Source organism: Rhinoraja longicauda, chromosome 14, assembly GCF_053455715.1.
Source record: "Rhinoraja longicauda isolate Sanriku21f chromosome 14, sRhiLon1.1, whole genome shotgun sequence".
NCBI classification, from domain to species: domain Eukaryota; kingdom Metazoa; phylum Chordata; class Chondrichthyes; order Rajiformes; family Arhynchobatidae; genus Rhinoraja; species Rhinoraja longicauda.
Genome location: NC_135966.1, coordinates 17,069,284 through 17,082,977, shown reverse-complemented (window position 1 = coordinate 17,082,977; position 13,694 = coordinate 17,069,284). Strand labels below are relative to the sequence as shown.

The window sequence follows — 13,694 nt, the reverse complement described above, 5'->3', positions numbered from 1 at the left end:
CTATAATATTTCTGAAATGCAAGTTGCTTCTTCCTGCAATGATTTACTGTCAATTGCTCCATAGGTATAAAATAAAAACCACCATTCTCAAAAACTGGGATAGATCAATGAATGTATCAATAATCACAAACGCTTCAGATATTTCCTGCAGAAATTAGACATGTTTAACTAAGGGAGAAGTTAACAGAAGTAATGTACTTCAAATCAAACATTAAGCCAAAATCCCATCTGTTGTCTCAGCTGGAAGTAAGATGTAGTTGCAACTTTTGAAGAGCAGATGTGCTTCAAGTGACTGGCCATTCGGGAAGTGCGTTCCTTTACTTAAAATTGTAGACACTGGGTCTTTATTTTAGTTTAGAGACACTGTATGGAAACAGGCCCTTCGGTCCAACAAGTCCATGTCGATCATTGATCACCCACTCACACTAGTTGTAGGTTATTCCACTTTCTCATCTATACATTGATCTATCCCATTATCTATGCCCATACACTAAGTGCAATTTACAGTGACCAATTAACCTATAAACCAGATGTGGAAGGAAACTGGAGCATCCGGAGGAAACCTATGTGGTCACAGTGTAAATTCCACACAGACAGCACCCAAGATCACGATCACACCCGGATCTCTGGCGCTGTGCGGCCACTATCTGTACCACTGGGCTGCAAGAATCTATGGTTAATTATATTTTAGATACTTTACCAGATGAATCCCAACTTTAGTTGAATCCTGCATTTGTTAGTGCATGCTGGTTAACTTACCCGTGTTGATGACATTTGGGTTATCATCCAAGTAACTTGGTAATGTTATTCCAAAAAACATGGAAAACCCCAAAATAAAGAGATTGCGGGAGGAATTCATATCTACAAACTGGAGGTTCGAAAGTCCAACAGCCGTGATCATTCCTGAAAATGAGTCAGCAACAATTACAAATTAAAATGACACAAATTCTAAATATTACTTAAATTATGTAGGATAACTTTCACAGTTAATTAACAAAAGTGTTTAAAAAACTTAGCAAGTTAGGTTGAATTTATGTGCAAATGTTCATCTGGAATGTCATTAAAGGCAAGAAGAGTAGTAAATAATAAATTACAAATGCTGTCTGTATTTGTCACGGCTACAGGCAGTCTCATTTATCTTTTAAAGAAGTGTTTTTTCCTTCAGCAACCACTGACTGAGCTGGGGAAATCCTGATTCAAAGAAATAGGTTTGCCATCAAAATTGTTAAAGGTGCAGAAACACATCTTTAAGATCTGGCCAGGCAGTTATCCCTTGTCAGGCAACAGTTAAGTTAATTAAAGTTGAGGCATGAATTGCTAAAGTGTTTTTATTTGTCAATATATCTTCTATCCACACATCGTTGCAGCACGAACAAATAAGTATTCGTCATCAGTATAGATGTTCACTTTTCAAAGTTCATGTATTTGCTATGGATGTATTTAATGCAAAGTAGATGGTTATATCACCGCATCAATGTGCCCCTGATCAATGCAATTAATTGATAAAATCCATCTCCAAACGTGCAGAGTAACAAATTGGATCACATTTTTTAAAATTATTATAAATTAAGTGAATTACATATTAAATATTTCAACTTACCAAATAAAGTGCAAAACATGCCCCCAAGAATGGGATCTGGGAGGGAGGCAAACAGGGCAGTGAACTTTCCTACAGTCCCCAAGATCAACATAATGACTGCGCCATATTGGACCACTCGTCTGCTACCAACCTTGAGAAATAAAATGCCATGGTTTTAGTGGAAGAGTTAAATAATATTTTTTATGCCATTGTCTTATAAAGAGTGCCTGAAAATAAAGATAATAAAATATTATATTTTTCCAAATGCAAATATCAAAGTCTCAATTTGATAAACCCAATATGAAGATTTCTATGGAAGTTATTCAAAGTTTTCAAATAAAATTTTACTTGCATGTGACATTTAATGGTTTATCCAAAACAAAAAGTTTGAATTGAAAAGATGTTCACACTATCTATGAAAGGCAATATCTCAGTTGCGCCTCCAAGATTTAGAAAAATCTCTAAAATTCAGTAAAAAGAATTTCTCAATAAAATGTTGGTGAACTATTCATTCTGCTGAGTGCAAAGTATAGCAAAACACATAACCATTTCAAATAAATAACCAACTGTATTTCTTGCATGCCAGTGGGAATTGATAAAAATGGATGAGGTTGCTTTGTTGCATTCTTTGTTAACATTGTAAACAATGAAGAATTGGCAATACAGTGGAATAATTATTTTTATTTAATCATTTCAACTTCTGGCTACAATTCTGTGCATCTCCATTTTTCTCTCATTGATTGATTAGCATACTGCATCATACCCTATCTTTCTAAATTCTTTAACAGCGTGAAAATGAAGCAATCTAATAAAATTGTCACAAGTTTAAAAAATGCATTGAGTGCAATCTAGTAGTTGTACAGCCTATGTACAGTGTGCAAGATCCAGATTTCATTTCAGTCAGCTTGGTTCATTAGAAACCCACAACATTTGGATTAATTTTCTATGGGTTTAAGATATGGTGAATGGCGAGTGGTGAATCTGTGGAATTCTCTGCCACAGAAGGTAGTTGAGGCCAGTTCATTGACTATATTTAAGGGGGAGTTAGATGTGGCCCTTGTGGCTAAAGGGATCAGGGGGTAAGGAGAGAAGGCAGGTACGGGATACTGAGTTGGATGATCATCCATGATCATATTGAAGGCGGTGCAGGCTCGAAGGGCCGAATGGCCTACTCCTGCACCTATTTTCTATGTTTACTCCAAAGATCTGCATGCTTAAATCTGGATCTTCAATGTATCATATAGAATACTGTATCAGAGTATTTGGTAAATCAATTCGTTCTAGCTGTTTGAGAAACTTTCAAAAGTGATTTATATTGTAACAGCAGCTATATTTCCTGAATCAGAAGAGAAAGAGTTACCAGTCAGTGGTAACTGACCAGTCAGTGACAAGTTTACAATTCTCATTCACATTCGATTTTCATAGCAAGTGGATCACACAGCTCACAAAACATAGAAACATAGAAACTAAGTGCAGGAGTAGGCCATTCGGCCCTTCGAGCCTGCACTGCCATTCAATATGATCATGGCTGATCATCCAACTCAGTATCCCGTACCTGCCTTCTCTCCATACCCCCTGATCCCTTAAGCCACAAGGGCCACATCTAACTCCCTCTTAAATATAGCCAATGAACTGGCCTCAACTACCTTCTGTGGCAGAGAATTCCACAGATTCACCACTCTCTGTGTGAAAAAAAACGTTCTCATCTCGGTCCTAAAAGACTTCCCCCTTATCCTTAAACTGTGACCCCTTGTTCTGGACTTCCCCAACATCGGGAACAATCTTCCTGCATCTAGCCTGTCCAACCCCTTAAGAATTTTGTAAGTTTCTATAAGATCCCCCCTCAATCTTCTAAATTCCAGCGAGTACAAGCCAGGTCTATCTAGTCTTTCTTCATATGCAAGTCCTGCCATCCCAGGAATCAATCCGGTGAACCTTTTCTGTACTCCCTCTTTGGCAAGAATGTCTTTCCTCAGATTAGGAGACCAAAACTGTACATAATACTCCAGGTGTGGTCTCACCAATGCCCTGTACAACCAACTATGGTTGGAATCTAAATGTATTCACATGAACGTGTCTGCTTTTCAGAAAAATGTATCAATAATTGTAACACTCCAAAACCAAGTAATTAATGAAGAAATTGCAAACTAAAATTTACCCCGAGTCGTCACAGCATTCCCCTCCTGTACAGACCAAGAGTGGGCAAAAGGTATTCATTTCCAACTGTTAGTTAAGTGAATGCACTCTGTACTCACCTTTGCTGTCTACCACTACACTGAGCAGAGTCCAAGGTTGAGCATAAGCATTGAACCCAGGGGCTCAATATTCTTCACAACCAGCACCACAGTTTTATACCAGCCATGAAAGAGGCTGCTAGCATGATTTATTAAATACAAGTTTATTTTCTTTATTTTATTGTTCATTTTTATTAACTTCAAATAGTTTCCAAATGAAGCTCAGAATATTAGGGAATCATTCAAAGGCCTTTGTCTGCAGCATCCTGTATAAAAGGCAGCAGGACATTGTAAAAGTGGGTCTTCAAGATCCATTGCCAGGGACCTTATGGACATTTTCAACTGAATGCATTCAAGAGGGAGCTAGATAGAGCTCTTATAGATAGCGGAGTCAGGAGGTATGGGAAGAAGGCAGGAACGGTGTACTGATTGAGAATGATCAACCATGATCACATTGAATCGTGGTGCTGGCTCGAAGGGCCGAATGGCCTACTCCTGCACCTATTGTCTATTGTCTAACTTATTCAACCTTGTAGGATGAGTGCAGCAGGCCAGATCTCCAACTCAATGGGAAATTTTGAACCATGAGTGCTCAGTGCAGCCACAGGAAGGATTTGAGGAAGGGGATCATGGGAGGTATCAGAGTCAAGTAGATCAAAGAAGGTCATGTACACAGGTCAGACTCCTCTTTTAAACTAAAAACATTACAAAGAGCTCATTTCTGACCAGAAAGCTATTATCTGGACTGACCCGTCATCTTAATATCTGAACAGCAATGAACAGGATACAAACTAGACAAGGCTGCGGCCATATGTTACACTAATAACAAACCTCAGGAAAACAAATTCTAGCTGCAATTGCAGCAAGTCAATTAAACAATGAATGAATTTTCAAAAATATTCCAAGATCATATCTAGCCAGCTGTTGTAAATTAAAGAAACTCAAAAATAATTAGATGGCTCTGCAAAATTTTACGGCACATTTGTCAGATTGTTGCCAAGGTAACTTGACAAGAGCTGCAACGTCAGTGTGATCTCCACACCCTGTGTGGACAAATGTCACCTAATAAACCAAAACTCTCATCCAATAGTTCTCTTCAACACAAAAACAATATTCCAGGGGAAAAACTAATCACTGTGAATCGAAATTGATGTTTATTGCACAATGTTCTTCAGTCACATCTAACTCTGCCTTTTTCTGCATTGCAAATGAATCAAAGATCAGGATTAGCTTTCTTCATAATAAGTGGTTGGCTGAATATTGTAAAGCAGTCCCTGACTTAACAGCTCACCAATTTTTAATTATAGGATTAATTAATATACCAAATTAATCCAAATTCAGTGGTGACATTTTTCCCACCTCGTAAAATCCTTAAGAAATCAACCCTGGCTTGAAAAAAAAAGTTTGAATGGTTAATATTGGAATTTTTCCATTCAATACATCCAGCTGCATGAGAAATTTAATCTTTTCAACATTTCAGTTAAAATATAATGCGTTTCAGGGTTGGTATTAGTTGAATCAATTCAGCCAACACTATTTGCAAATCTTCTAATCTATAATATACAATAATAATTTTATCTTCATTATTATGTTGGCTAAAGATTGTAATTAAGCTTAGCATTTAATGAGAAGTATTTTTATATTTGTTTAAAAGGAACCAAACCAGAATGTTGATATTTATTCATAAAATGCTGGAGTAGGGCGTGCAGCGTAGGTTTACTAGGTTAATTCACGGAATGGCGGGACTGTCATATGTTGAAAGACTGGAGCGACTAGGCTTGTATACACTGGAATTTAGAAGGATGAGAGGAGATCTTATCGAAACGTACAAGATTATTAAGGGGTTGGACACATTAGAGGCAGGAAACATGTTCCCAATGTTGGGGGAGTCCAGAACAAGGGGTCACAGTTTAAGAATAAGGGGTAGGCCATTTAGAACTGAGATGAGGAAAAACTTTTTCAGTCAGAGAGTTGTAAATCTGTGGAATTCAGAAGGCAGTGGAGGCCAATTCTCTGAATGCATTCAAGAGAGAGCTAGATAGAGCTCTTAAGGATAGCGGAGTCAGGGGGTATGGGGAGAAGGCAGGAACGGGGTACTGATTGAGAATGATCAGCCATGATCACATTGAATGGCGGTGCTGGCTCGAAGGGCCGAATGGCCTCCTCCTGCACCTATTGTCTATTGAGTAACTCAGCAGGCAGGCAGCATCTCAGGAGAGAGAGAACGGGTGACGTTTCGGGTCGAGACCCTTCTTCAGAATGTTGATGCCCACTTTGGTGGGGACATTATTAGGAGGAATTCATTTGACATAATTTCAAGGGATTTGGTTCAAGGGATCAGGTGCCATTGACAGCGCCACAGACGCAGAGCATGCAGATTCGAGTGATGGAGTAGCGATGGAGGACATAGACAGCATCACCAGATCAATCCTTCCAACACTGACTGAGTGCTGCCTCCAGGACAACAGGCCAAGATAAAACTCTGTACTTTTACGAACTTGAAGGACATAAGATGGTGCTGGAAACGTGCCAATTCATTATGAACTATTTCTGTGAAGTGTACTATTCCTATACTGCAATTGTTGCACATTTGTACTTAATCATGATTTTTTTAGATTTTAGATTTAGATTCTACAGCGCGGAAACAGGCCCTTTCGGCCCACCAAGTCCGCCCCGCCCAGCGATCCCCGCACATTAACACTATCCTACACACACCAGGGACAATTTTTACATTTACCCAGTCAATTAACCTACAAACCTGCACGTCTTTGGAGTGTGGGAGGAATCCGAAGATCTCGGAGAAAACCCACGCAGGTCACGGGGAGAACGTACAAACTCCATACAGACGGCGCCCGTAGTCAGGATCGAACCCGAGTCTCCGGCGCTGCATTCGCTGTAAGGCAGCAACTCTACCGCTGCACCACCGTGCCGCCCTATGCTTATGCATAGTATGATTTTACTAAAATTAAATGCAAAACAAAGAATCTCACTATATTTAGGTACATGTGACACTAAAGTACCATTGAATCATTGGTTTTTACCACAAGTTTTCCCCTCTAAATATTCTTATGATTAATCATTCCAAAAAATAAGAATGAACATTGGATCTAGCAGGTTTCCAGGATGATATTTTATTAACAAATTGCCAAAGAATATCCTTTTTTTTGTGGGCACAAGTTACCCGATTCCCATTCAATGCCTTCATAAAGTGAGGTAGCATCAATCTGAAGCTCAAAGGAGGGCAATGGGCCCTTATAACCAGCCAGAATATATTGCAAGAAGGAAATTTAACAAAGGTTTGCATCAGTTAGATGTTCTCCAGCAATCTTCAAGTCAAAATACTCTGAACCACACGCTGAGAGAATGCAAATTGTGTGACCTCGGTACTCATTAAACAGCTCAATAAATACAAGATTTAAGATTAGAAATTAAATGCAAGGAGCAGAAACAAAATGGGAATTAAATAAAGTTAATTCTATATTCAATCAAGTCAGAAAGAAAGAAATCAAAAAGATTTTTTTTTGCTCTGTTCAGCTTTTTCCTCAAAAGCTTTCAAATTCTTAAAAAAATACTACTTCCCCACCCCCAATAACAAAAATATCAAATCAAAATGAATAAGACGTTGTACTTGTAAAACCTAATATCCAAGCCACAATGTTTGATTGACATCCATTAAAAATTAATAGGAGAGTATGCTTGTAACAGCAAGAATTGATTTCCTGTGTAGCATTTAGTGTCCACATTCAGCAGCAAACCATAAAACCTCAAGGGTGAGAAGCCAAAGATCATGTTGTAGTAATACAAACACGAAGTTTTGAAATTTCATATTAAATTGTTCTTCTGAAATTTCTATATCTATCTATCTTCTATCTATCTATCCATCTATCTATATTACAAAAACTCTGTTTGTTTGTGCGTATATGTTTATGTGTGTACCATGCCCTGTACATAACCAAAACGGTACACGACAGCAGGCCAATTTTAGGCCCACCCTACTCACCATTCCCGTGGTGTGAATAAACCCACTTTTGTTACTTTTTATAAACTTTAATAAATGCACTCCCCCCCGCCCCACCCCCGAGGACCAGCGGGAGGACCGGCGCCTGTCCTGGCATGCCCTGCGCCTCACCTTCCTCCCATGGAGCAGTGCGCCGCAGAGGCGGCGGCAGAAGGTCTAACAAGATGGCCGTCCCCGACGATCGCAGCCGAGCAGCAGGAGAGGCTTCGGCTTCATGCCCGGCCGCAGGAGAAATGGGGCCGAGGTCAGTTCCTTCTCCCTAACCACTCTCGCCCACCCACGGCCCCAGTAGACACTCCCTGCCTGGCAACAGGTCCATGCCGTCGCCACCGTTCCCTGCCGCAGATTGCAACCAAGCTGCAGGAGACGTTTCGGGGCCGAGGTGAGTACCTTTTCCCTGTCCTACCTTGCCCGCACATGGCCACGGGGGCACTTCCCGCCTGGCAACGGGACCACTGTTGGGCCATGAGGGGAAGAGCTGGAAGGGGAGGAGGTTGGGGGGGGGGGGGGGATGGGGGAGTGGGTGTGGGGGAGGGGTGAAGAGGGGGGGAGAATGCACCAATGGAGGAGTGGTTTGGTCCCAACCGATCCACTTGGTCTAATAGTATTATAAAAGTTATGTACAAGGACGGGGTTAACTTCATCTCATGGGGTTTAGTTTATAGCTCAAGTGGCTTTTGAATTTGTATTTCACCAGTGAATCACGAAAAGGTTTCTTTAGTCATTTTACAAATGCTTTAAGGTATAGATAAAACAAGTGCCATTTAGCCAAGATGCAATTGCGAAATGTTCAATTCATTTGTTTGGCTGTAGGGTGGCACAGTGGCGGAGTTCGTAGACGAGGGTTCGATTCTCGCCTTGGCTGCTATCTGTATGGATTTTGCATGTTCTCCATGTGACTGGCATGGGTTCTCTCCGGGTGCTCCAGTTTACTCCCACATCCCAAAAAACATGCAGGTTTGGAGGTCAATTAGCCTCTGTAAATTGCCCCTACTGTGCAACAACTGTATGAGAAAGTGGCATAATAGACTGGAGTGAACAGGTGATCAATGGTTGGCATGGACTTGGAAGGGTTAAAAGGCCCACTGCCATGCTGCATCTCTAAACTAAAACAAAGAACCACTGACATTCACAATGCAGAAGATGCCACCCCACCAATTATGTTCATGCCTGCCCAAAAACACTCAGTAAAACTACATCCCCCTCTCAGCACTTGCTCCAAAGCCCTGTAGATTATGATATTTAAATATTTAAGCAGTTTGTTTTGTAAAATAAAGATATTGCCTCCAAGGATTGGTCTAAACTCCTTGAATTTATCAAGCAATCAAACAATCTAACTGCCCTGCAATTATTTTACCCATTTCACATGGAAATTAGGCCTAATCATTATTGCCCTAGACAAATAATAAATTTTCAATTTATTCAAGTCTGAAGAAGGGTCTCGACCCAAAACATTACCCATTCTTTCGCTCCAGAGATGCTGCCTGTCTCGTTGAGTTACTCCAACATTTTGTGTCTATCTTCAGTGTAAACGAGCATCTGAATTTCCTTCCTACGCAATAAATTTTCCAGTGGCAGACCCACTGCCAATGAGCTGTTCCACAAAGCTTATTTACCACATCACAGCAAACATCAGCAAATTTCCAAGCCGGCATTTGTCTTGTTGCACTCAATTACCTCAAAATCATTTAGGGTTTTGATGTCAGAATCAAAACTCTTGCACCATTCTTTCATCAATAGTCACGAAGTGCTGAACACTGTTCCATTTACTTAGACTGTAAATTCAAGCCCAATTCACAATTTGAAGTAATGGGAACAAATATTCTCTGTGGCACAAAGTGGCAAGCAATTCAATGTCATTCTGCACAATTTTCAATAATCAAATCCAATCCTTCATGTAAATTTATCGTCAGTATTTGGTTTTGTAAAGTAAGCAAAATGCAAATAAGGTAATATGTCTTGTACTTTGATTCCTGGAATATGTACAAGAAAACACTTCAAGTCCATGCATTAAACTACAACAGGAGTACACAGACATTAGAAAATAAAGAGAAAACATTAAAACAACAACAACAACAAAAAAGAGTACCTTTGTTATGCCAAGGACCCCAATATTTGGGCTGGATGATGTAGAGCCATTTCCTGTACCAAATAATCCTGCAATGATACAACATATTCCTTCAGTGAAGATCCCTCTGAAAGACAAAAGGAACATTGCTCATTTTACCTGAACAGGATTGACTTTGCCAGCAGAGTTTAAATTTGTTAAGCTTTTGAAAAAGGAGGCTAAATGATATATTCCAAAATCCTGCTGATGTATTTTATAGTACTAATTCCATCAACAGATCTAGTGTTAAAGTTGATACATCCATTTCTGGAAAGTATTAATGCTATCTTGTTTATATTTAGCTAGTTAGAACATAGAACAGTACAGCACAAGAACGGGCCTGTCAGCCCACAATGTTTGTACCAACTGAGATGCAAAGTTAAACTGGCCTCATCTGCCTGCACGTGATCTATATCCCTCTATTGTCTGCACTTTCATGTTCCTATCTAAAAGCCACTATCATACTTTCACACCACCACCCCTGACAACACATTCCAGGCCTTCACTACCCTTAAAAAAAGATCTTGTCATGAAAATCTTTATTAAACTTTTACCCTCTCGCCTTATAGCTATGCTCTCATGTGTTGGACATTTCCACACTGGAAAAAAAGGTTCTGACTATCTACCCTATCTATCATACCTTCACCACCACCACCGCCTCTCATAGTTCTATTTACTTCTATCAAGTCTCCCCTCAACGCAGGTAGATAGGGTTGTCAAGAAGGTTTTCGGCACATTGGCAGTCATTAAATCAAGAACAAGAGGACATAGATTTAAGGTGAGGGGGGAAGATTTAATAGAACCCAAGGAGCATTTTTTTTAAACACAAAGGGTAGTAGGTGCATGGAACGAGCTGCCAGAGGAGGTATGTGAGGCAGGTACTGTCACAATGTTTAAAAAATCGTTTGGACAGGTACATGGATAGGACAGGTTTAAAAGGTTGTGGCAGGTGGGACTTGAGTAGATGGGGCAAATTGGGTAAAGGGCCTGGTTCCATGCTCTATAATGTTCCACAGAGATGTTGCCGTACAAGTGTTATCAGTTAACATTTGCAGTCTTGGAAAGGACTGCTCAGTACTTTACTGTTGAGTTTTGTCAAATGTCTTGAATTGTCAGTACTATTATTACCCAAACGATTAAAATCAGCACAAATATGCCCACAGAATGTGGTGAATAAGAGGTGGTCTACCTGTTTAAGGCATGGATAGGTGGAGGTGGTGCTCCAGCCAACCGAGCACACGCATAATAGTCACCTATCGATTCAATGATGCCCGCTAACGTCGCGCTGAACATTCCCAGCACTCCAGCTGCTGTGATCGTTGGTAAACCCCACTGGCCTGTTTAAATCAAAACAAAGTTAGCATTTAAGAGTAGAAATAAACAACTGCAGATGCTGGTTTATACCAAAGGTAGACACAAAGTGCTGGAGTAACTCAGCGAGTCAGGCAGCATCTCTGGTGAAAAAGGATGGGTGACGTTCTAGGTCAGGACCCTTCTTCAGTCAGTTTGATCTCCCGGTGGCCGAGCACTTCAACTCCCCCTCCCATTCCCAGTCTGACCTTTCTGTCATGGGCCTCCTCCAATGCCATAGTGAGGCCCACCGGAAATTGGAGGAACAGCACCTCATATTTCGCCTGGGCAGTTTGCAGCCCAGTGGTATGAACATCGACTTCTCCAACTTTAGATAGTTCCTCTGTCCCTCCCTTCCCCTCCTCCTTCCCAGATCTCCCTCTATCTTCCAGTCTCCACCTATATCCTTCCTTTGTCCCGCCCCCCTGACATCAGTCTGAAGAAGGGTCTCGACCCGAAACGTCACCCATTCCTTCTCTCCCGAGATGCTGCCTGACCTGCTGAGTTACTCCAGCATTTTGTGAATAAATCGATATACTGTACCAGCATCTGCAGTTATTTTCTTATACTCCCAACCTAAAACATCAGGCATCCTTTTGTTCCAGAGATGATGCCTGACACGCCGAGTTATTCCAGCACTTTGTGTCTATCTTTAAAATTTGAGAGTATCCCTTCCTTTAGCAAAATGAACGCATCTTTCGCCTCAAGTTCAATTCAAATTCAGTGCTCACAGCCACATTACAGGAAGATATTCTGCCCAAGTCTATGCTGATTCTTGGCAAGACCAATCCAACCAGTCCCAGTCCCTCACCCTCTCATGGCTCTGGTCACCTTCACTGGTCCGCCTGTTGGTGTGTTCCAGATTCTAACCATTTGCCCTGTAAGGTTTGCCTGCAAGTCACTTTTAATTCCAATGTTATTGTCATTCTATGATTACAAGATCGTACGACCCCTGGTTCTTGAGCACTCCAGCAATACAAGCCGTTCTATTCCATCAACTCTGTTTGAACAATCTGGTTGGGCAGCACGGTGGCAGAGTTGCTGCCTTACAGCACCCAAGTCCTGGGTTCGATCCTGACTGTGGGTGCCGTCTATACGGAGTTTAAATGTTCTCCCCATCACCTCGTGGATTTTTCCCCTGGTGCACCAGCTTCTTCCCACATTACAAAGATGTACAGATTTGTAGATTAATTTGCCTTCTGTAAATTATAAATTGTCCCCAGTGTGTAGAATAGTGTTCGTGTATGGACATCACTGGTCGGCGCGGACTCAGTAGGCCGAAGGGCACGATTCCACACTGTATCTCCAAACTAAACCAAAATCTCTAAACTAAACTCTAAACTGCAGTTATAAATATTTCTGCTGCATTTCCTTTCAAGTTTCCATGTTCAAAGGAGATCAGATCCACTGTCACCAGCAAATCTACACACACAAGCTCCCTTACTCCTGCAATCATTCTAGCAATTCTCTTCTGCGCCTCCTTTACATCGTTGGCATTCTGTCGTTTTAAATAATAATAGGAACATTTCATGTTTGATCTCTTTTAATGCATCCTTTTCTATCAATATGCAGAACTAGCTAATTGCAAAATAAGGCAGTAAAATAAAATTGTAAAATAAGATGGACCAACTTCTATCACGTTCAATTTTAATGTAAAATAGACCACTAATCTTCTAATGAACTCGTTTTCAGCTCCCAGCACAGACCAATTTGACCGTGAGTGCTCAGTTACAGGAAACGGATTTGTTTTTCTGGGCAGTGACTGTGCACGATTCTTTCTCTTACTCTGCAAGATATCAAAAGACATTTTATTTTGCCTCTGCGTACTTACAAGGATAAGGCATACGGAACCAAGGTGCCGTTGACATTATTTCACCTCGAGCATCTGTTCGGGCTTTGAATCCATACTGTTCAGGATTTTTTGGAAATACATCGGTGAGCGTTAAAACGTAGCAAATTAGCCACACAACCATGATAGCCATTATAATCTAGAAGTGAGATATGGACAGGAAATGGACAATTATTCCAGGTGAAAGTCTTCTTGCAGGATTTGCAATATCAAAGTGAATTTAAAAAGTGGGCCGAAGATAGATACAAAATGCTGGAGTAACTCGGCGGGTCAGGCAGCATCTCTGGAGAAAAAGAATAGGTGAGGTTTTGGGCTGGAACTCTTCTTCAGATTGGGTTTTGGTGGTGTAAAGGAAGAGAAAAATTACATAATCCAGCAATTTTTGCCGAGAGATATTGGATGCATTTTGCAATTCAGATCAGTTAAAATATTCAAAACACAAGTCTTGCATTTGACTAACATGTGCATTGCTTACGTTTGCTTTTTGTGTTTACATAATCTCTTTTTAACCATAAACTAACAATTTTCCTGTCCAATAGCTTTGATCATTGCACTGT

At 40.6% G+C, this 13,694-nt stretch overlaps 1 protein-coding gene across 1 annotated transcript in view; it reads right to left on the bottom strand.

Moving 5' to 3' along the window:
• Nucleotides 1–13,694, bottom strand: part of LOC144599839 (solute carrier family 23 member 1-like) — a 65,088-nt gene that overhangs the window by 17,314 nt on the left and 34,080 nt on the right. Inside the window, exons 9-13 of the mRNA XM_078411090.1 lie at nucleotides 13,120–13,276; nucleotides 11,128–11,275; nucleotides 9,921–10,026; nucleotides 1,601–1,730; nucleotides 760–903 (exon numbers count right to left, since the gene is read on the bottom strand). Coding sequence (XP_078267216.1) covers nucleotides 760–903; nucleotides 1,601–1,730; nucleotides 9,921–10,026; nucleotides 11,128–11,275; nucleotides 13,120–13,276 — 685 coding nt within the window. The remainder of the gene's footprint in view (nucleotides 1–759; nucleotides 904–1,600; nucleotides 1,731–9,920; nucleotides 10,027–11,127; nucleotides 11,276–13,119; nucleotides 13,277–13,694) is intronic.